At 38.0% G+C, this 22999-nt stretch overlaps 1 protein-coding gene across 1 annotated transcript in view; it reads left to right on the top strand.

Moving 5' to 3' along the window:
* The window catches only part of DCC (DCC netrin 1 receptor), a 1193354-nt gene that overhangs the window by 533502 nt on the left and 636853 nt on the right, over positions 1-22999 (top strand). Inside the window, 1 exon segment of the mRNA XM_079943413.1 lies at positions 15410-15694. Coding sequence (XP_079799539.1) covers positions 15410-15694 — 285 coding nt within the window.

Genomic DNA, 22999 nt, shown 5'->3' with positions numbered 1-22999 from the left:
ACTGCCTATTTCCTCTTCATTTGTTAGGTCTGGTGGGTTTTTATCTTGCTCCTTCATCTGCTGTGTGTTTTTCTGTCTTTTCATTTTGCTTATCTTACTGTGTTTGGGGTCTCCTTTTTGCAGGCTGAAGGTTCGTAGTTCCTGTTGTTTTTAGTGTCTGTCCCCAGTGGCTAAGGTTGGTTCAGTGGGTTGTGTAGGCTTCCTGGTGGAGGGGACTAGTGCCTGTGTTCTGGTTGGATGAGGCTGGATCTTGTCTTTCTGGTGGGCAGGTCCACGTCTGGTGGTGTGTTTTGGGGTGTCTGTAGACTTATTATGATTTTGGGCAGCCTCTCTGCTAATGGGTGGGGTTGTATTCCTGTCTTGCTAGTTGTTTGGCATAGGATGTCCAGCACTGTAGCTTGCTGGTCGTTGAGTGAAGCTGGGTGCTGGCGTTGAGATGGATATCTCTGGGAGATTTTCACCGTTTGATATTATGTGCAGCTGGGAGGCCTCTTGTGGACCAGTGTCCTGAAGTTGGCTCTCCCACCTCAGAGGCACACCACTAACTCCTGGCTGCAGCACCAAGAGCCTTTCATCCACACGGCTCCTTAATTTGGGATGATTCGTTGTCTATTCATGTATTCCACAGATGCAGGTACATCAAGTTGATTGTGGAGCTTTAATCCGCTGCTCCTGAGGCTGCTGGCAGAGATTTCCCTTTCTCTTCTTTGTTCTCACAGCTCCCAGGGGCTCAGCTTTGGATTTGGCCCCGCCTGTGCGTGTAGGTCGGCCGGAGGGCGTCTGTTCTTTGCTCAGACAGGACGGGGTTAAAGGAGCCGGTGATTCAGAGGCTCTGGCTCACTCAGGATGGGGGGTAGGGAGGGTCACGGAGTGCAGGGTGGGCCTGCGGCGGCAGAGGCCGGCGTGACGTTTCCAGCCTGAGGCGCGCCGTGCGTTCTCCCGGGAGCGTTGTCCCTGGATCCCGGGAACCTGGCAGTGGCGGGCTGCACAGGCTCCCCTGAAGGGGGGTGTGGAGTGTGACCTGTGTTCGCACCCAGGCTTCTTGGTGGCGGCAGCAGCGGCCTTAGCGTCTCATGTCTGTCTCTGGGGTCCGCACTTTTAGCTGCGGCTCGCGCCCGTTCTGGAGCTCCTTGAAGCGGCGCTCTTAATCCCCTCTCCTCACGCACCAGGAAATAGGGAAGAAAAAGTCTCTTGCCTCTTCGGCAGGTCCAGACTTTTCCCCGGACTCCCTCCCGGCTAGCCGCGGTGCAATAACACCCTGCAGGCTGTGTTCACACCGCCAACCCCAGTCCTCTCCTGGCGCTCCGACCCAGCCCTGCCCGCCCCGTCGGGTGAGCAGACAAGCCTCTTGGCTGGTGAGTGCTGATCGGCACGGATCCTCTGTGCGGGAATCTCTCCACTTTGCCCTCCGCACCCCTGTTGCTGTGCTCTCCTCCGCGGCCCCGAAGCTCCCCCACTCCACCACCCGCAGTCTCCGCCCGCGAAGGGGCTTCCTAGCGTGTGGACACTTTTCCTCCTTCACAGCTCCCTCCCGCTGGTGCAGGACCCGTCCCTATCCTTTTGTCTGTGTTTATTTTTTTCTTTTGCCCTAACCAGGTACATGGGGGGGTGGTTCTTGCCTTTTGGGAGGTCTGAGGTCTTCTGCCAGCATTCAGTAGATGCTCTGTAGGAGTTGTTCACGTGTAGATGTATTTCTGGTGTATCTGTGGGGAGGAAGGTGATCTCCGCGTCTTCTTGTTTTAGTTTTAATATCACATCTCTTACTCTAGTGTGTTTTCTTCTCGTTTCCTTCAAACCACCACATATACCCACTTAACCCAAAGCCAAAATCCCTTACCCCACAGCCTAAACATTTTATTTGGAAACCAGACCAGGGCTCTTTTTCTTTTTTTAATTAGTGTTGTTATTTTAGAAAATCTCCTATAAAATGTACAAAGATAGAGACGTCAGAAGTAATAATCACATTTGTAATTGTTTATGATGAATTAACACAAGCTAAAGACCAAGTTGTGGCAGCTGTAATCAACAAATTATTGAGAATATAACACTCTTTCCAGAGTCAACATAGGTATTTCTAGTGAATCAGAGAATTGAGGCTCTTTCAGGGAAGTAATATGTAGAAGTTGAAGGAGGAGCCATAAACAGTATAATCCAGAAACAATTGAATATTTAATAATTGAAGAGTAACTACAGTCTATATAATGAGTACATAACTTGACACATTGACAGTACCTTTTCTTTGTTTTTAAACATCTTTATTGTAATATAATTGCTTTACAGTGGTGTGTTAGTTGCTGCTGTATAACAAAGTGAATCAGCTATACATATACATATATTCCCATATCTCCCTCCTACACTCCCTATCCTACCCCCCTAGATGGTCACAAAGCACGGAGCTGATCTCCCTGTGCTGTGTGGCTGCTTCCCACTAGCTATCTATTTTACATTTGGTAGTGTATATATGTCCATGCCACTCTCTCACTTCATCCCAGCTTACCCTCCCCCTTTCCTGTGTCCTTAAGTCCATTATCTACATCTGCATCTTTATTCCTGTCCTGCCCCTAGGTTCTTCAGAACCATTTTTCTTTTTTTTTTTTTAGATTCAATATATATGTGTTAGCATACAGTATTTGTTTTTCTCTTTCTGACTTACTCCACTCTGTATGACAGACTCTAGGTCCATCCACCTCACTACAAATAACTCAATTTCATTCCTTTTTATGGCCGAGTAATATTCCATTGTATATACATGCCACATATTCTTTATCCATTCATCTGTCGATGGACACTTAGGTTGCTTCCACGTCCTGGCTATTGTAAATAGAGCTTCAGTGAACATTGTGGTACACGACTCTTTTTGAATTACCAGGGCTCATTCTTGATCCATCCCTTTCCCTCACAACCCACACTCAACCTTCAACAAGTCCTATGATTATGCCTCAGAATATATCTAGCATCTCTCTTTTTCTCTATTCTCACTGTTATCTCACTTTCCCAAGCTGCGGAACAGAGCACTGTGCACCTCTTATCAATCCCAGGGGAGGATTCCAGACACTTCTGTCCACTGTGTCTTGGTATCAGAATTGCCAAGGAAAACAACACAGCCAAGCACTGGCTGGAACAATGCTTTATTCACATAGAAGAAACAGAGCAAGTTCAGCTCCAGTAGTGGGCAGTGGTCCCCCATGGTCAGTGTTCCCCGCAAAGCTGGTGCTGGGCAATCAGTCTACCTGCACCCCTCTGCACCACAGTAGAAAAAACCCAAAACCCTGCTGTGGAGTTTGAAATACTGAAGATGGGGGATGTGCCTGAGGGTCAATGACCTACACACCTAATCAGAACAAAGGAACATTCATTGAGTAAGAAATGGAAAGATATCCTCACACAAGGTGATAGGCCAGCACAGGCTATGTGAGCTTTTTATTCCTTGGTAAGGAAGTGTTCCAGGCCCAGCGGGGGGAGTCAAAAGGAGGCTAGCACGACACTGCCTTTCCCAAAACAGACCCAGTTTTCTTTCACTTCAAATACTGTTAAGTTTGTAAGATTCCTGCTTTCAGTCTTGCCTTCACCTCTGACCTACCCCCACTAACTATCCTCTACATAGCAACAAGAATGGTCTTCAAAAAATGTATATCCAGTCATGTAATTTCCGTGATCAAAATTCCTCAATAACTTCTCAGTGTAACTGAAATGAAATACAAACTTACCAAGATGGTATAAGGTGTCTGAATTATCTGTATTATATGACATATCCAGTCTAATCTTTTGCTATCCTCCCTTTTGCCCACTGCTCTTCAAAGCTCATTTTCTACTTATTGAACCATGCTTTTTAAGGAATATTTCTTTTTATATTCAAAGATCATAAGATCAGGAAAGATCATAAACAAGCTTGGAAGTAATGTTATTCGTGGTTCTATAAAAAGTGTGTAAGTACTCTCATACTTGAGACTAATGCTATCCTGAAGGAGTATTTTGTTTCCTACCACACATACCTGTACCCCATGCCTGGTCCCTTAGGAGCAGGGAAGAAAATCTCTCTCTGACTGCCCACGCATGCCCTTTTCCCACCTTATTCCCAGTCCAAGTATCAGATGATGCAACTGGGCCCATGAAAATGACTCCACAACTGAAAGATTTTCAGGAAGGATGATTTACTATTCTCTAATTTACTGACATTCTTCTACAGCCAGATGATTGCTGGGGATTAGGTATACAGAAAGATATGTTGCAATAAATAACTACTTCACATTCTTGTGGTGGATATTGATTCTGGTGAGTATGAGACAAATGCCAAAGCATGAATTTGGGCATCAGACATTTTTTTTTTTTTTTCATTTGAACAGTTCATTCTATCAGGGATATTTTGTTACCTGGGTCAAGCTACAAAATTTTGGTAATTCTTTAAAAAGTTTGATTTCCTCAGGGTCTTAGTAGAGAAGGTGGAAAATCATACACATTCAGCAATGAAGCAGACATATTTTGACTTTCCATTTTCATTGTACAAATGCACAGCATGCAAATGTGTTCCATTAGCTCCAATTTTCTCCCAGTAGGTACTTCCAAATCAAAGTTAAAATTATACGGATTTACCAGCAGTTTTTAATCGAAATGATTATTTCTGCTGGGGTTCCTTGATTCTTATGTTACAGATGGATTTTGTGGGGAGAAAAAATAATACTGGTGGAAAAAAAAAGAAAAAAATAGTACTGGAATTATGAGAGAAAAAAATTGAATCTTTTGATGTATTTGATGTGACTCTTAGCTATTATCAATAGCTAAGCTTTAATTAATTATATACTGAAATAGAAGTATTGAGCTGAAGCTACTCTCTCCGCTGCCTCCTTTTATTGAAAACTTGTTCCATTTAGGTTTCTCCTTTCTTTGGTCTATGTCTACAAGTTTTGAATATACGATTCAGTCACATATTTTTGACAGGAAAAAAATCATTCATATTGAAAGGAGGGTGATCCTATGTAACAAACTGAGAGTGAAAAATGTTGCCAGGGAACTTCGGTAGGGCCCTTTACAGCCATGTAGACTATATATTATACATTATGTAGTGCCTCATATGTATTCAATCAATAATTGAATAAGAAGTAATAAGTAGAATAAACATCTGGTAATAAGAAGCATAAACATCTGGGTTAATAGATTAACAGCTAGAAGATCATTTAATCCTTTGGATAATATGCTCAATTAAAAGTTTGAAACAGTTATAACCTGATGGATTCTTGTTTCAGTGACCTTTGAAACTCATTGGATAATCTCTTGCTAAGTTTTTCTGCTTATGGGCTCCCCTTTATTGGGGCTTTGCCATGTTTCACTCAAGAAATATGATGAATATGAATCTTACACTCCTCCTCTAGGTTTCCAAAATCCAGAAAAGCCCTTTGACAAAAGCTAGCATTGATCGTTCATCATTATATTTCTCAGGCAGTTAGGATGATGCCTGCCACATATGAGGTGCCCGATAAATGTTGATTGATTGTATTAGTCTGAGTTCTCCAGAGAAACTCACATGATTATGGAGGCTGAGAAGTCCTCCTGCATTTGGCAAGCTGGAGACCTAGTAAAGCAGATGATGTAAATTCCAGTTCGAGTCCCAGTCTGAAGGCATGAGAAACCCGATGTCCCAGCTCAAAGAAAGTCAGGCAGAGAGAATGAATCCTCTCTTACTCCACCTTTTTGTTCTCTTCAGGCCTTCGATGGATTGGATAAGCCCTACCCACATTGGGGAGGACAGTCTGCTTTGCTCAATGTACTGATTTAAATGTTAATCTCATCCAGAAACACCCTCACAGATACACCCAGAATAATGTTTAACCAAAACTCTTAGCACCCCATGGCCTACTTACATCCACAAATAAAATTAGCCACAACATTGACTGACTGAATAAATGAATGAAAGCATACTTTGGAAATTCCCGTAAGATGATATAATCAGTGCTGGTAGGGCTTTGTGGCAGGGTTATCAGGAGAACATAGATAAAGTAGGGAAGGGCTGGTGACAGTTATATGATGTAAAACAAAATATCATACAACTTTAAGAGCATGCTTTTCTGGTATTTCGGTGATTTGCCTGCCCTGAGTTAAGCACAGTTTACAAGTAGGCCTAACAGATATTAGCCGCATTCATAATCAACTTTCATGAATGTTGTGACCGTTTGTTAGCCATGCGTAATGCGATTTAAGCTTGATGGAAAGCCTGAGACTGAATTCTGTAAAACTATTCATAACTATTGATTATAAAACAATCTCAGGTTTTGTAATAAGGATTTTATCTGCAGAGTAGAGAATGACAATAAAGTTATCGTCAGAACCTGTGGAGGTAAACATCTCTTCATGAAATCGATATACTCTGAATAGTTTTTTTACAATTCACACTGAATAGAATACACTAAAAAGAGGGTTAGAATCATTAGCAAAATATCCTTTTGTATATTTTAAGATGTGCTTGTTTTAGGAAAAAAAATGAGAAAAATAACTTTCTCCCTTTAAAAAATATTTATTAACATAATTTTATATGGTCATATAATGTTAAGTACAGTGGATATACCATAATTTGCTTAAGAAATCACCAGTTGTACAATTAGCCCATTTTCTATTGTTCACTATTTTTTTTCTTTTTTATTTATTTGGGGGGGGATTTATTTACTTTTTATATTGTTCACTATTTTAAATAATGCTGTACTGAATAATTGTGTGTGTGTATATATATGTGTATATATGTGTATATATAACCTTTTCCTTCATATATTTATGGAAAGATTCCTAGAAGTGGAGTGAGTTCTTGGGTTAAATTATTATGATGCACATTTACAAATCACTTTTCAAAGGTAGCGTATCAACTCATGCTTTCAGAATTACTGTTCATAATTTTTTGAAATCATTGCAACCTCAATAGGCTAAAGTGCTATATTATTTTCAGTTTTTGATTACTAATGAACATTTTTCTACATTAGAAGTTTGTCCTTCAAAGAATTCCTATAGAAAATCTTAAAGTAAAACAAGCAAACAAACAGCTCTGTTTGGTCTGCATGATGAGAATGAGTTTCCATTCGGCTTAATACATATATACAGGTAAAAGGCTAGTTTCAGTCATCAAAGAGATGGTGATACAGGTAGGAGAAAATGTAGCTGCCACTGTACAGGGGATGCCATCTAGCTCTTCCTTGAAGAAGGATTCTCTTCTAACCTTCACGTACAATCATGGCATTGATGTTCAATATAATTTGATTAGATTTTATGAAGAATCTCTCTCCAGGAAGACAATACCATGTGAGTTTGAGGAAGAGGTGGTAAAGCTCACTTCATTATTCAATCTTGTGCCGGGAAATATATGTTGTATAATAGCCCAGAAGGACGAAGAAAAAGCTTTTAACACGCTACCCAGAAAAATGCTTCCACAATCTGCCTCTGTTTGACCCTGGCGTTAACAAAAGACATGGATGGGCCAAGCCAAATCATTCTTGACTGATAGCAGGTAATGAAGTCAAGAGGTGCCAACAGAGTTGTTAGTTACGTGGGTGTAGTTCATACCTGAAAACAGTCTCCAGGGGAAGGTTAGGTGGGGCCTGAAATCCAGCTCTGGATTTGCTAGCCAACCCTATGGGCTACCTTTTTAAACTCATCCCTTCAAAGGTGGCACCCTTTTCCAAGTCTTATAAAGGTGTCACGTTGGCTACCAGAGGCCATAAGGATGTTACTAAGAAGGATGACTTGGAGAATCCCGAATTGCTGCTCCATAGATTTGAAGGCCAAGAACCTAGCAAGGCTACTTGATGAGGTTAGGGATAGATCTGCATTCACACTGGCTCTTGATCACTCACAGCAGTCCCAAAATGACCACTTGGTTCTAAATCTTATGTATAATCAAGTTTTCAGAGATCTGGGAAAATACCAGCCCTTTAGAGTATTTATATTGAACAAACCCCAAGCGTGATTCTGAAAAAGACTTCTTTGATGACATTTCTCATTGACTGTTTTTTGCCAAGGAAATGAGTTCATTATGTGCTGCTAATCTTTCCGAGCTGGACAGACAAACTGACTGTGTAATTTGCCTACAGGTTTCTTTCCCTTTCACACTTCTTCTGTTACATCCTTCTGAATTCAACTAATTGGCCACATGGATGTTTCTTATAAGATCACACACTGAAGGAGTGTGGCCGGTACCCGACAGACACACTTCCTAGACTTGTTTTGTAATGCCACATTCCAGCCATGGCTCTTTAGCCAGCTACCTAGGAGTCTGTAATTCCACCAGTGAAAAGGAAGTTGCTAAAACAAAAACAAAAACCTGGGGGAAAACGTAAGGAGGGAAATGATCACTCTCAGAGGGACATACAGAAATATGCTTGTAACATATTCTAAGAACGCTTTATTGGTCTTCTGGCTTCTGAAAAGCAACGAAATCTAGAAAACTTCTCTTTGGATTATGTCTATTCTCTTCCCCTGAGCTAGCTTGAAAATTAAAAGGGGGCAAACAAGGTCTGGCTTTGAAGGGAGGTGGCTGTGAAGCTTTAATTTGGAGCGAACAAAGCATCTACTTCAGCTCTCCTCTGGCAGTTACAGGATATTACCACACTGCTGAATATTTAAAAGCAAGAGAGATTTCCAATCCCAAGGTCCGTCCCCCAATTGATAAGTCTATTTTTATTAAATGAACTTTAATGACTTAATAATTAGACCTTCCGTAGGAGGAGATGTGGACCCTGATAGTCTGCCAAAGAGGCCAGAGGGCAAATCAGAAGAATGTACCATTTTGAGATTCAAATTTCAAAGAAGGAATAGGCCCAATCTGAGGGTGTTGTGGGTGGAGGAGAGGCCTCCCAGGAGGAGGAGAGTCCTGGCAGAAACCTGGAATGCTTTGTTTCCACTTTTGCTTAAAAAACAAAGTAGCTTAGAATTAAATGAACAAGAGTGCATGTCTAAGCTATTCAAACTTTCTGACTATCTGGATCTGAATGAAAGATTTCTCCTAGTCTATGTGATGCGTGTGTGCATGGGTAGAAGAGTGCGGAGAGACTATTGTTCTCGTTATTTTAATTCTCGGAGACTCACACTTTTGACGTCCCTGAAGATTTAGCAGCATTCATTGCCATGGTGATTTTCTACCTCATTTTTTTTAGCATCACAAAGGAAAAGCCCAAATGAGAAATGTTTGCTGCTTTGCTGTTAACATTTCTACTGCCCTGGTGACAGCCAACAGTTTGGTTGTGCCTAGCTCCTGAAACAAATCTGTATTGGCCAGAGCCTGATTGATGGCTGGAGCCATTGCCCTGCCTGTCCCAGCTGGGTGGGGGCTGGTCCTGAGACCTCTGATAACTTTGTTTCGGGGACAGTGATTTGAAGGAAGACGGGGAAATCTCATTCGAAATATCACTGTTTCACAATTTAAACTTACGGGCCTTAGATAAAATTTTCATGGATGCGCTAGACATCGCTTCCCCCCCCACCCCCCACAATCTTTTCAAATGAACGGCTGTATGGGTTGACTTTGTATGCTTATTAGGCTCAGCTCTTTTTCACTTTCCCTGAATAAATCCTTGTTTTCTCCTTCTCTTTACGCTCTTCTTCCTAGATTTCCCAGTGTATAAGAGCCTGGGATATTTGCCTAAACTAATTATCTGACCAATCATACATACTTTCTCATTAGACATATATATGATGGACAATTATATGCCATGCACTGTGCTGAGTGCTCAGAGTACAGAATAAAATAGAACCAGCTCTGCTTTTGTGGAATTTACAGATTAGCTGGGAAGATGGCTATTAAATGAACTCCACAGTTAATAAGTTATAATTGAAGTAAATGTTGCAAAGGGGACATACAAGAATAATTGGTTCTATCTCGATTTGGGGGAGGCCCCTCTGAGGAGGTGAGAATTCTGATACTGTGTTGGTACTATGAAATCCCAGGTAATTAAGCACCCGATAGTATAGTAAGTAAATGTTCTAGAAAAGAATTGTAGTTATGGCTGTTTATCAGGCCTTGGGTAACATTTAACAAAGTAACCTATATAAATAGACACTTAATGAATGTTTTTAGTGTAAAAATTAGTGTTAGAGAATTAGGAAGTATCCTTTACAAAAATCGAAATAAACAGGGTGAGACCCATTTCTCCTCGGTACTCTCATAGTGGCTATATATCTCTTGCTAACAACATTTAATGCTTATTATACAACTGTAATTAGGATAGTTAACATCAATAAAATTTCTGATGCTGAAGCCCAGGCACTTTTACTATTAGTAGCTTATAAAATTTAAGTTATAAGTATCTATGTTTATCATTTCTAGGACAGGGGATAAAATGGAGTTCCCATATACGCGTGCCTGATCTTTCCATATGTAAAACAACGTGTTCTTTCCTTATTGTGGTTCCTGAACTGACCTCGCACTAATAGGTGCTGGTCTTTGTTAATGTACAGAGGTGCGAGTAATGTGTAAACCTGTCAGTTAGCTGGGATGAGACACTTCCAACAAGTCCAGCTGTCTTAGAATCCTGGGCCAGGCTAGGTGTGAAGGTAGGAACCTTGGGTATAATTCATTCTGGGAAACAGACTTTCCCCAAGGCTAATAATGAAAGGCCTCCATGGAAACAACCAGGCATAGGTTTGTGTGCTATTTTCAATTGCACAATACATCAGGCTGAAGTTTGTCTGTAAAAATTCAGTCTAGGGCAGAATATACTTACTAAACAGAGTTTTCTAGTATTGTGCTGATACTTGGGGGTTGAAGAGTCAGGAAGTACTGTTATATTAAACAAAAAACTCCTTTGGGGACATTTTCACTTAGATTGGGGAAATAGGGTATTTTAAGAAGTATCACTCAGGACAAAACCTTTTTTTAAACCATCATACATAATGTAAACATTTGAATGAGTTTCTTTCCCTTTCCAGTTCCATCTGTGAAGTGGAGACTGTAATACTTGAAGAGCTGTTGTTAGGAGTAAAGGAGTTAATTTATAAAGGAGCTTAGAATAGTGTCAGTGATAAAACTCAGGTCTCCTGTGTCATTGGTCTGGATCCAGCAGCTCTCCAGGGAATCACATTGCATGGGGGTTGAATTGATGTTGTCATATGTAAAACCCTGAGACCAACCTTGAGGGTTGATTTAGGGTTTTCTGTTTGTTCTTTGGGTTTTTCATTTCATTTTGTTTTGGTACCGTTTCTCTGTTTACCAACTGATATCAAATGGAGGCAAGGAGCAACAATTAAACAAACAAACAAACCCCTCCCCCCCGTCTGTTCTTGTCCGAAAGTGGGACATTCCCAAGGAGAAGAGAAAGGTTCCACTTGGTTCCTAAAATCACCAAAAGCCCCATCCTAGAATTCAGCCCAGTTGGTTGATGCCAAGGGAAAAAGGCATCTTTTTAATGGATAGAGATGATCCGTCACTATTTATGGTTTTATGGTGGCATTGAACGTCTCTATTCTGTAAAAAAAAAAAAAAAAAAAAAAGGCCAAGGTAATCTTGCACCCAGGTGTGTTATTCACCATCCTAAACTGCCACAGAGTATGTTAGAAAGTGATACACCAACACTCAAATGCAGTTATCAAAATTTTCATGCTTGTAATAGTCTACTTAGACATGGAACCTCAGTAAACATTTGTGTTTTTTTCTTTCAGTAGATATTTGATATATTCTGTGGACTGAAAAAACACATATACAAACATATAAACACTTGTCAGCCTTTTATTTATACAGTCAACTATGTCATTCTATCTTAAGTTATAAGTTCTGTAAAAATTCAAAAGATTAAGAGATGATTTCTGGTAAGTAAGACTAAGGAAAAGAGGATTTTTTTGACTTAGTACTTTAAGAATGATGACACATTTGATAGGGAGATGTTAGGGGAGAAGGTATACTTCTTAAGAGGAAATTTCATGAGAAATACGATCAAGAGGGAGCCAGGTATAGACCTGTTCAATAAATCCAAGAATTCTTTCGTAGGAATTGTGGAAGATGAGCCTGGAAGGAACACTGTATTAGATTCTTGAGTACCAGGATTTAGGGTATGAGACAGTATTAGAAAATGGAATGTTAGAGTTTCTTGAGTGAAAAAAAAACAAAAAAAACTTTGGTGATTTAGAAATGCTCCTCTTTTGACTATGTTTAGAATGGATTTAGGTAAGAAAAGAGTAGTGATAGGAATACCATTCGTGTTATGATTACAGTCTATCAAATGTGATCTAATGAGTTGAACCAGGCTTTTTCCATGAGCAGGCTCTTGATGAGTGGGTAGCTGTTTTTCATGAAGATCTCGTTAAAATTATACGTGTATCTTTGTATTGCATTAGAGCCTTAAATGACTCTTATGAAAACACTGTATTTCGTTCTTATGAGTTATAGTGAGTTTAATGTTCATACGTAGGTGCTCATACTCTGCCTTGAAAATATAGTACTAAGTTGATAGCCTGTAACTTCTTCTTTTAATACTGTTGCTGGTTTGTTGCACGACCACGAGATGAGAGTGATCAAAGACAGCACAATACTGGAAGCATTAATTCAAGCCGTATAGAACCTCGTAAACCTAGAATTTCTTTTTGATGCTTGGAGTTTCCTTTGTAGAGACACAAAGAAAAAGCTACAAATCATGTTTATAATTTCTCACTATATCAAATAATCAACTATTTGAAGTTTTCAAACATCGCATCATTAAATTTTAAGCGGTAATTCCAACCCCCTGTTTATTAAAATCTAAAATAACCATAGTGATTAAGCATGTGGAACAATAGCCAACTCCATTAAGCCCAATTATATTAATATATAATCTCATGCCTCATCTATGATTCTTCCAGCTAGATGAAGTTTATATAAAGGAACCAACTGTTGAGTATCAATTTGAATTACTCTTTCATTTTATGTTTTATTCTATGCTCTGGAACTCTTTAGGTGAATTTTGTGAATACCACAGACATTCAGATGTAAAATACATATTTAGAATTTTATCCAGTGTATGTAACTTGTACAGGACCATATATCTGAATATATAGAAGTATCCAGATATTTTATCAACTTATCAAAAATATTTTATTCTTACCTCCTTTGTGTAAAATGTATAACTTGTATGTGTGGGTAAATTACTCCCAACGGTGTTTCCTTAACTATAAAATAAAATGGTAGGGATGTGAAGACCAAGAAGAAAGCTATTAAGGAAACAAGTCAGAAACGTATTTGAAAAATATCTTGACATACATAACCGTCACAACATCTGGACACTACTCATTGCAGATTTGCCTTGTGTAGTATATATAAACCATTCGCTGTTCAAGTATATGCTTTAAATCCATACCAAAGCCAATCAGTAGTAGATTAATGTGGCTTCTTTTGAATACACTCAAGATTATACGCTACAGACAGCCTGGAAATTGGACTTTGAACAATGAGCTAGGGCACAAGTTAATGGATTCCTTTTGATCTTCATTCAGTGGTGGATCCAGCATAGTTATAGATTATTTCCAGTTAACTAAATGAGAAGAATAAAATTAGGCATGTGGTTTGCTCCCACTGTAGACACATCTGTACTGCTGAGACAGATAGCTCCATGGATCTGGATTCCAGATGAGTAATTTTAATACCTAAGTGTAGGATATATTTCCATTGATAAATTAACACATGCATCAAAATTCATATTTCTCTTTGGTCTAGAATCAATTGTCCTTGCTAAACCATGGTGCCACATCTCCAGATCTGTAGGTCTGTTTATGAGTGTGGCGGTAGTGAGTGGTAGACCATCTTTGGCAACTTAAATCTATTCCGTATGTGATACTGATGTAGTTTCCTTTTTCATAGATTCAGTTACCCTGTGGCTCAAAAGACTAATCTTTTAGTCTTTTGGGATATGAAATGCTACCTTAGCCTAGGATGTGAGACTTCTCCACAGCATTTCTGATTGTCTCTCATATTAAATTATGATGTTTTAACCTAGGTCATTTTGCCTTTGCCCTTTTCACTCCAGCAAAATTTTTATCAGATTATAGGGAAAGTTAGGTTTGTGAGAATTAATGGACCCCAAATAAACCTAACAGTAGTTAAAGCTGAACACATTAGAATTTGTTATTGACTAAATACTGGTAGAAAGTTTCTTGACAAAATTTAAACTGAGACCTAGGAAACTTTGACCTACTTATAATAGATCTATAAAATAAAAATCGCAGTAATGCAAATATGATCAGAAAAACTTGACATGAAACCCAAACTGATGAATGAATCAAATTTTATTGTGAAATGCACATACAGGGAAACCAATTCCAGTAAAATTAAAATATTGGAATATAACTGTGATGAATACAACACAAATCAAGAAATTAAAATTAGTTAATTGGATTAACTCTAGAAAGTAAAATTGCCAGTGATCCATCAGTGGTGACATAATTCATTCAAATATGTTTGTTTGTAATCACAAAAAATGTTTTCACGGTCAAAGAACTAGGGTCACAAATATCCATCTGTTCATAAAAGGGGGTTCAAGAGGGCAGGCTCCAGATAGCTTCTACCCTTCTCATATACCGCATCATGATGGAGGAGGCTTCTCTCTCACCATTCTTCATGCTCAGTGATAGCCAGTTTATTTATTCTTTTGTCTTTTCATTTTCCCCTACGTTTGCTTAATCATCCATATGGATGAATCTTTTTTACATGTTATTTCAAATGAACATCATAGTCGTCGTATTTGTTGAATTCGCTACTATCCCATTTTATAGCCCAAAGAAATGAAACAAGTTACCAAAGGACTCACACAGAGTAGGTGGCCCAGCCAGACTAGAAACACAAACTGGTCTAATTCCAACTTAAGCATTTTTTCATTTCACCACAGCTATAACTGGCGAATACTGATGGTCATTTACCTTAAGGAGTCAGCCCATGAAAGATTGTTCTTTTTTACTATAATTTCAAGACTCATCTTTCTTGAAACTGCGCTGGGTTATGTCATATGGCCAGTCCTTCATAAATCCCCATAACTTCATAGTCCATTGTCCAAAGTTGGCTAACAGTAAGAGCATAGGATGAGAATTTGGAAGAACCAGGTCCCCTTGGCAGGATTACATTGTAGTAACTGTGTGAATGCATGTGGGATTTCACTTCTCTGAACCTCAGTTCCCTCATGTATAAAATTAGGATGATCTTGCCTGCTTTGTTTGTTTTATAAGGCTGTTTTATTACCCAATAAAAACAAAACAGTTAGCTTCTAGAGGTTAATGGCAACATCTTTATCATTTTTCAGTCACGGAAACTACTGTTGGGCCAGACGTAATGTGGTAAAACGTGGAGAGCAAACGAGATGTATTTTGAGAAGATGCTTTATAGAATACAATTTTCTAAAAAGAATACAGGTGTGATTTTTTATTTGGTGACTACTGTGCCTCCTCTGAAAGATTTACCCTTTGTTCTTTGTGTTTATCCTAGGACCACTGAGGTTCCTCTCCCAGACAGAATCTGTCACTGCCTTCATGGGCGACACAGTGCTGCTCAAGTGTGAAGTCATTGGGGAGCCCATGCCAACCATACACTGGCAGAAAAACCAACAAGACCTGACTCCCATCCCGGGCGACTCCCGCGTGGTGGTCTTGCCCTCTGGAGCCTTGCAAATCAGTAGACTTCAACTGGGAGACATTGGAATCTACCGATGCTTAGCCCGGAATCCAGCCAGCTCAAGAACAGGAAATGAAGCGGAAGTGAGAATCTTATCAGGTATTGCTGATAAGATTAGCGCTCTTTATTCTCTTCAGAATTATATTTTCTAGAGTTGTTTGAGCAAGTTTTCCTTTAACACATATTTAGTAGTTGTTTTTAAGTTCTGTATTGTGTATTGCATTTAGTTTTATATATTTTTCTTCTTTTCTAAATGAACCATTAGATGAGGGTATGCCAAAAGCTTTTCTTATCTCTCCATGGTTTGTAGTTGAACTTTCTGGTACAACAGAAACAGGTATTTTCCTTATGTTTGGCTTCATTCACTCACTCATTCCATTAATAGTTAATGAGTGCTTCTTTGTGCAAAGCTCATTGCTAAACATTTTTATGTTAGTTGATTCTCCTCTGGTAATAGTCTAAGAGGTAGTTATTGTTATCCCCATTTTCAGAGGATGAAGGTGAGGCTTAGCAAGGTTAAGAGACTTCCCCAGCTTAATATTGAACATTCATTTGCTTATCCATTCATACACTCATTTCTGTGAAGCATTGTGCTAAGTACTAGGGATACAGCAATGACTGAGACTGACACAGAGCCTGGCTTATATAGAATTCTGGGTGAACATGGACATACGAGTAATTACAATAAAGTGTGATTGATACTATGATAAGGAAAATGTTTCTTTCCATCTGTTATCTCCCCTTCTCTTCCCTGGAAAATCTCTAAGACTCTGGCCTCATTTTTCTCTCCTAAATGATCAGAGGTTAGAATGGATATTTTCTAAGATCTCTTCCAATAACTGCTACTATCTTATATCTATGTAATATCTATCAATACTTTCTCATTTAATTTTACTTGTAGGGTTTATTTAGACTCATTTGTGAGAATCACAAAGAAGGCAACACTTGAGTAATTGTAACAGACTCGCTGTCAAAGCACTGGCGTTGGCTCGTCTCCACATTCTGTATGTAGTGGTCACAAGTCCTTCTGCTAGGTAGAGGGTAACATCCCCAAGTCATTCCAAATGCAGACTGGCAATGTGATTGAAAGTTTCCAAAGACCTCAATTTAGGACATCTCTAAAACCGCTTCTAACCCTTTTGTGTATTCTCTCCTCTGTTAGTCACAGGGATACTGACTTAAATGTGTCCACAACCATCAGTGACACTGTTGCCTTCCATCCTCTAGGCAGTGACAGATGCAAATGCAGCATTTATTCCCAACACGTACATGCATTTATTTACGCATCCATTAGATACACAAAAATTTTAAATATTTATATTCACATACCCTTAATAATGCATCTGAGTCAATCAGATGCGAAGCCCAGGTAAGCCACGTAGAAAATTGGCAAGAATATGTTTGACTATGTTAATACGACCGAAAGGTGTGTTTTCCAGTGGTATTAAGGGATAAAGTTGGACTAATTAAATATTAAATATGAAATGGAAACATTTGAAAGGCACAGAGACATAATCATCAAATCACCATTTACATTCATTTCTTCACCTTGCAAAACACATTTGCATTGTAATCCATGGAGATTTATTTAAAGCCGAATTTCATATTGTTAATTTGGCTAAAATCAAGAATATGTCGTTGTACTTTGGAGGTGTGTGGGTATTATTTACCTGAATGAAAACTCGTATTTTTTTTTAAATCACTACATCTAATGAGAATTTTTCTCAAAGTTCTATGAATTCAAGTATAAACTTCACAAAGGAGTTATGAGCTAAGGTAATAAACACACACACATTATTAGCATACTTGATTAATCCTGTATTGTGTATTGTTGACCACATAAAGGACCTTGCTGGAAGACCATGTTTGTCCCATTTATCCCAGAGTTTGCAAACTGGTATAGAGGTCAAATTCACAAATCCACAAGTACAAAATTCTTTTAGTTGCCATTTAGCGTTTCCTCATTTTTAAAATTGTGCTAATCCTTTCTGAATCAATTTCCACTTTCTATAAGTACCAGTTTGAGGAAGTCATAATTACACAGGTATATTGCCCTTTCTCTATTGTAACATGTATTTAATAGGGTAAGATAGACACAGTTAAAATAGAAATCCATCATATTATTAACATGACTTAGAAGCATTAAAGTGGTACGTATATGGTTACCACTCTTTAAAAAAAATACATTCTTCCATGGCCATTTAAAGGTCATGTTGACTGATGAACTTATCTATTTTCCCTTTAGTTTGAAACATAAATGCCAATTTGAAGTTCTGCAACTTTGTTCAACACTTGTTTTTACCGCAGTTCATAAAGAGGGTATTTTCATTTGTGTGCATATGTGTGGAGAGTTATCCATTTCTAAATAATATGTAATTTGATGCCCTTATTCAAGTTTATGTAGAATACATTTCAGGTTGCCACTTTTATGTATCAGGTGTCTAATATCACCAAGTAACAGAGATTTATTAAATTCAGATTTTAAGAATCAAATAGTTGTTTCGAGATGCTGTCTTCCAGCAAGCAGTTGCAGTTTACTCAACAAGCTTTTGAGTGACTCTTATGTACCTGTCGTCACACAGGTTACTAGGAATACAAAGTTAAAAGATAATGCCCCCGCAAACGGTTGTCTAGTGGGTGAAACAGATAAAGCAAGTAGACCGTTCTTTGAAAGAAGACATACAGAGTGTCATCCCCTTACATAAGAGAGAAAAACAATGTGCCAGTCTTGAAGAACAAGTAGTAGCTAGGCCAAGAGAAGACTACACCAGGAGGAAAGAACCGCATCAGCAAAACACAGAGAAAATAGAGATAAAAGCTTTTCAGAGGAACTGCACACATTCAGAGGAACTGCACGCATTCTGTTTAACTAGGTCATAGGGCATAGGAAGTGTTGAAGGAGGAGAACTTGGAAGCAAGGACGATAAACTGAAGGAAGAAAGATACGGTAGAATGTACAGCATTAATTCTGGAGAGAAGTGATCAAAAGCTGCTACTAAAGTGGTATCAGAAAGGATTCAGAAATGAAGATGGGTGGGGAGATAGTAAGGACAGGTCTTGGAGACATATCAGATGTGCCTCAAGAGGGAGGGAATGGAGCCCACGCTCAGATGAAGCTAGGTAGTGGCACTTTTCCTGAGATTAGGAGCAGGGTAGTGGTGTTATTGTGCTCAAATTAAATTACAAATTTTTTAAAGAGATTTTTCTCGTAACATTGTATATTTTCAAGGTTAAATGAATAATTATTGTTTCATTAAAAGGTAGGAAAATTGGTAACTAATTTGTTGATTAATGTTTGAAGACAAAATTATGGGGAATTATATATTTTTAACAGAGCAAGTTACTATTAAATTATTGTAAAGGATTTTTTTTTTGAAATATTGATAACAAAACACTAAGAGTTGAGATGGTTTAAAATGTCTCATTGTCTGTGATGGAGAATGTAGCAGGGATTGAAACAGCCATAGTGATCGTCAGGTCCACTTTATTCAGATCTCATCATGTCTGAGTGCCAAACAGTAGACTGAATTGATGAATTATAAATCTGCTTTGGGCACTAGGTTGACTAAAATAACTGGCCCATACACTGGAACTCTGATTTCAGTTTTCTTAATGGCCTAATTGAATTGATCAATTGGTAATTCAATCTGTTCTTCATTCGTTTAACTATAATTAGATGATTCTGGATCATGGATAGACTTGAACTAAATATCTATGTAATTAGAGACATTGGCTTTTAATGGAATAAGTTGGACTAAAATATATTTTGAATGATTTTTCTCTATAATATTTATTTTTTATTGGAATAAATTTTAATAGAAACCATCCCCAAAGGCATATTATTTAAAAGGAAAACTGTGTTTTTTGGTTTTAAAAGAGTTTCAGAATATGTTCATCTCTAAGAATTTATTATTAACCAATGGCTGCATTAAACTTTTTAGTTTGATTAAATATTACTTATATTTCAAAGCTAATTACACTTTCCTACCATTTATTTGTATAATTTCTACAGAATAATAATCTGTAGAGGAAAACAAAGAAGACACATTCTTTGTTTTGAAATTTACCATCGAGCCAGACAGTTAATTCAGAGCCATATGACTAATATAAGGCAGGGAATGGTAAATTTAGGTAAATATCTCTAGTTCCAAATCAACACAAACAAGGGATACATCAATTCTAGGTAGAAAATTTGCAAAGTCTTTAGAGAGATTACTTTTGTAGGTCATCAGGAGATAGCCATTTGTAGAATAATAATAGCAGGTGATCAATCTGGAGTTAGAAGCTGAACCTGCCTTATGGAGAACCCTGAGTCCCATGTCTAGGAATTTAGACTTGATTCTATTCACTTTATTCGTGATCGGAGATCCTTAAAGGTTTTTGAACAGTGGATTCAATGGCATAAAACACACTCAGAAAAACAGAAACAGGGAAGTGAAGAGCAAATCACATTACTGTATTACCTGATAGTTTTGTATTCTACTTAATGTTTTTCTCTGCTTTGAAGGATTTTCCCATAGTTTGCTTTCCTTCTTTGGACTAGTTTTGACTAAAACTATTTCCTGTGCCATGCTATAAACAGGGCACACTTGTCTTTCATAGATCCAAGTTGGATAAAATGATTTCTTCTGCTTCTCTCTTATCTATACTTAGAAAAGAATAAAGTAACAGACATATTACCATGACCAACCATGGATTTGGTTCATATTGATCAGTTAATTAATATTTAAAATTTGCAGTTACTATTATTATGATAAAAGTGTGAAAAGCACGGAGTCTGATACCAAAGTACAAATCTCAATTTTACCGCTTGCAAGTTGTGCAATTAGAGCAAATTACTTAATCTAAGTCTTAATTTATTAACCTTGCAAAATGTAGAGTGTAATTTCATACAATTTCATAGGGTGGTTATGAGGCTGCAATTTTTTGGGCCAAGTATAATGCCTAGAATTGCTAAGTCCTTAGTAACTATCATAGTTTAGCATCTTAGAAATTCCACTTTTAAAGATTTTGATTCTCATATCAAGATTATTTTTCTTTTATTAAGTTACCTGACTTTGATTCTGGATATCGAAGTATTCATTGACCTAGTGGTAGTTAATTACATGTTTTGTGCTATTTGTCCATAGTACTCTTTATTTTCTTCATTTCCTTTTCACATCTGTTAGAAGTCAGAGTATCCTGCAACTATTTCCTTTGTAGTAACTCACTGATACGTGATTTTCACCCTTACCTCTCTGTCAACATCATTTCTTTGGCTATATGATGTATCACAACAGACACTGGCTTAGAAATAAGAGTTAGCCAGTAAATAAGACTTCTTAATATCTTATCTTTGTTAGTCGTTGCCGAGTCTTTTAATCCTCTAAAATCCTTAGTTTCCTTAGCTGTTTAGAAGTTGGACTAGATCAGCCTTTCCAAATCTCACTACCAAGGATCTCTTTTATTATTTTATCCACATTCATCCACAATTCTGCCTAAGTGTAATGTTTAAGTGTAGAAGTTTGCTAGACAAATTCTAATTCTAATTTTTCAAAACCATGAGGCCATGCTAAAATACAACAATTAAAGGTCAAAAATCAATCTCATAAAATAGGAGACATTTACATTTATATTTTTTTAAAAAAATTAAAGTCAGTTTATATTGTCATAGAAAGCAGACCAAAAGAAGATTTAATACTTTTTATTGTATAAATTGACTGCCCAGGCAGTGAACTGACCAAGTTCCATGTCATGATTTGCCCCCCTCCCCTCATATGATAACTTTATCCAGCCTTTCTGGGGAGCCTGAGCTGGGCAGAGCACAGAAACCAGTGGACAAGCATGTTATATTATATGAATTAGTTATTGTAAGTTAGGTCTTTTAGCCAATGCAAGATAACTGAGATAACCAGTGCTTCACACAGAGTTGATGAAATCCCATTTAAATGCAACAAAGTCTCATATGTTAGCAAATCTAAGCTGATTTACTGTGGATATGTAAGACAACACGTAGACAACGTCTGTTTGCTTTTTGAATTTGCTAAGAATAAATCTTCATCTCCCAGTGCTATTTTGGGGGTGATCAACAAGGTCCAGGATTCCAAGTTGAAAGTACTTGGAATACTGGGAGATCTATGACATTTTTGTTGCCAAGTCTGTCATTCTAATGTCACCAGTGGTCTCTCCTTCACCAAATCCACTAGTTTATCTATGTTCATCCTCGACCTTTAGTGAGTTTAGATATTGATTCTACTATCTAATCTTAAATTTCATTCCCTCAATGAAATTTGCTATTTCACACAATATGCTTGAGATTGCCCTCCACAAGGAGGAATAAACATTTCTTGAAAAGGAGAGAGCTTGTCTTTTCCTGAGTCTACTGGGCTGACGTATGGTCAGTTCTGCATTTCCTAGGAATGTGACATTAAGCATCCCTGGGTGGGTGACGGAAGGGTCAGGTAGTCTTCCCTGTTTCATACACAAACAAGAGGGTTTCTCCAAGGGTGTGTGGAAGCAAAACCCATAACCTATGAGTGCAAAAGTCACAAAAATTAATCAAAGAACTGGTAGAACTTTCTTCTTCGGTCCTATTGGACATCAGTTTATTCCTGGAGCATAAAAGAAGACACGTTTAGTCAAGAGTTATGGGCACAACTTCATTTATTCAACATTGGCCAAAGAGGAAATATTTTGAATACTTTTGGTTCTTTATCAAAAATGAGAGAATAACAAGTCCATTACTTTTCTGGAAAGTTATAAGTGCTGCTTTATGCATTTATATAAATTATGAAGATTTCTAGGTTCCCTAAACTAACTTTGACACAGCATAATGGCAACATTTGTTTTCTGGGATTCTACTGTCAGCTGTAAAATTTAAAAAAAAAATCATTCTGTAAAAGAAAAATCACTTCCTTCAGATCTGCTGTAAAATGAAACTGATAGACTCAAAATTTGCCTGTGAGACAGAAGGGATATAACCACATGCCAATGATAGGAATAGACACTCCCTTTCTTCTTCCAAACTCTAACTACAAATAGCAGTATGTGTGTGTACATGGAGAAGGAAAGAGGAAATATGAACAGATGTAGGAGTATTTACAGACAGGGAATGCCATTTTTAGCACTGAATTGGTGTAAACAAGGAAGGAAAGTAATAGAATCCTAGAGCTTCTGAGAAATGGCTCCCTTCTTCCTCTCTGTTCAAAGCTCCTTGGCTTTCAGCCAGATGGAGATTTTGTTTTTCATTAAATAAATTTAGATTCCTGTGATCCGTGTGGATTAGGCTGGTTTTTAATGAAAGACACTCTAAAAGATTTAGAAGGAGTTTTGTGGAATTTTTGGCTCAGAGCACATATTAGGATACCTACTTTTGTTTGAAAACACATGGTACCTGCTGAATTTCCTAAAACAGAACTAGATGGG

This window comes from Stenella coeruleoalba, assembly GCF_951394435.1.
Source record: "Stenella coeruleoalba genome assembly, chromosome: 14".
Classification (NCBI taxonomy): domain Eukaryota; kingdom Metazoa; phylum Chordata; class Mammalia; order Artiodactyla; family Delphinidae; genus Stenella; species Stenella coeruleoalba.
This window is presented reverse-complemented; position numbering and strand designations above follow the sequence as displayed.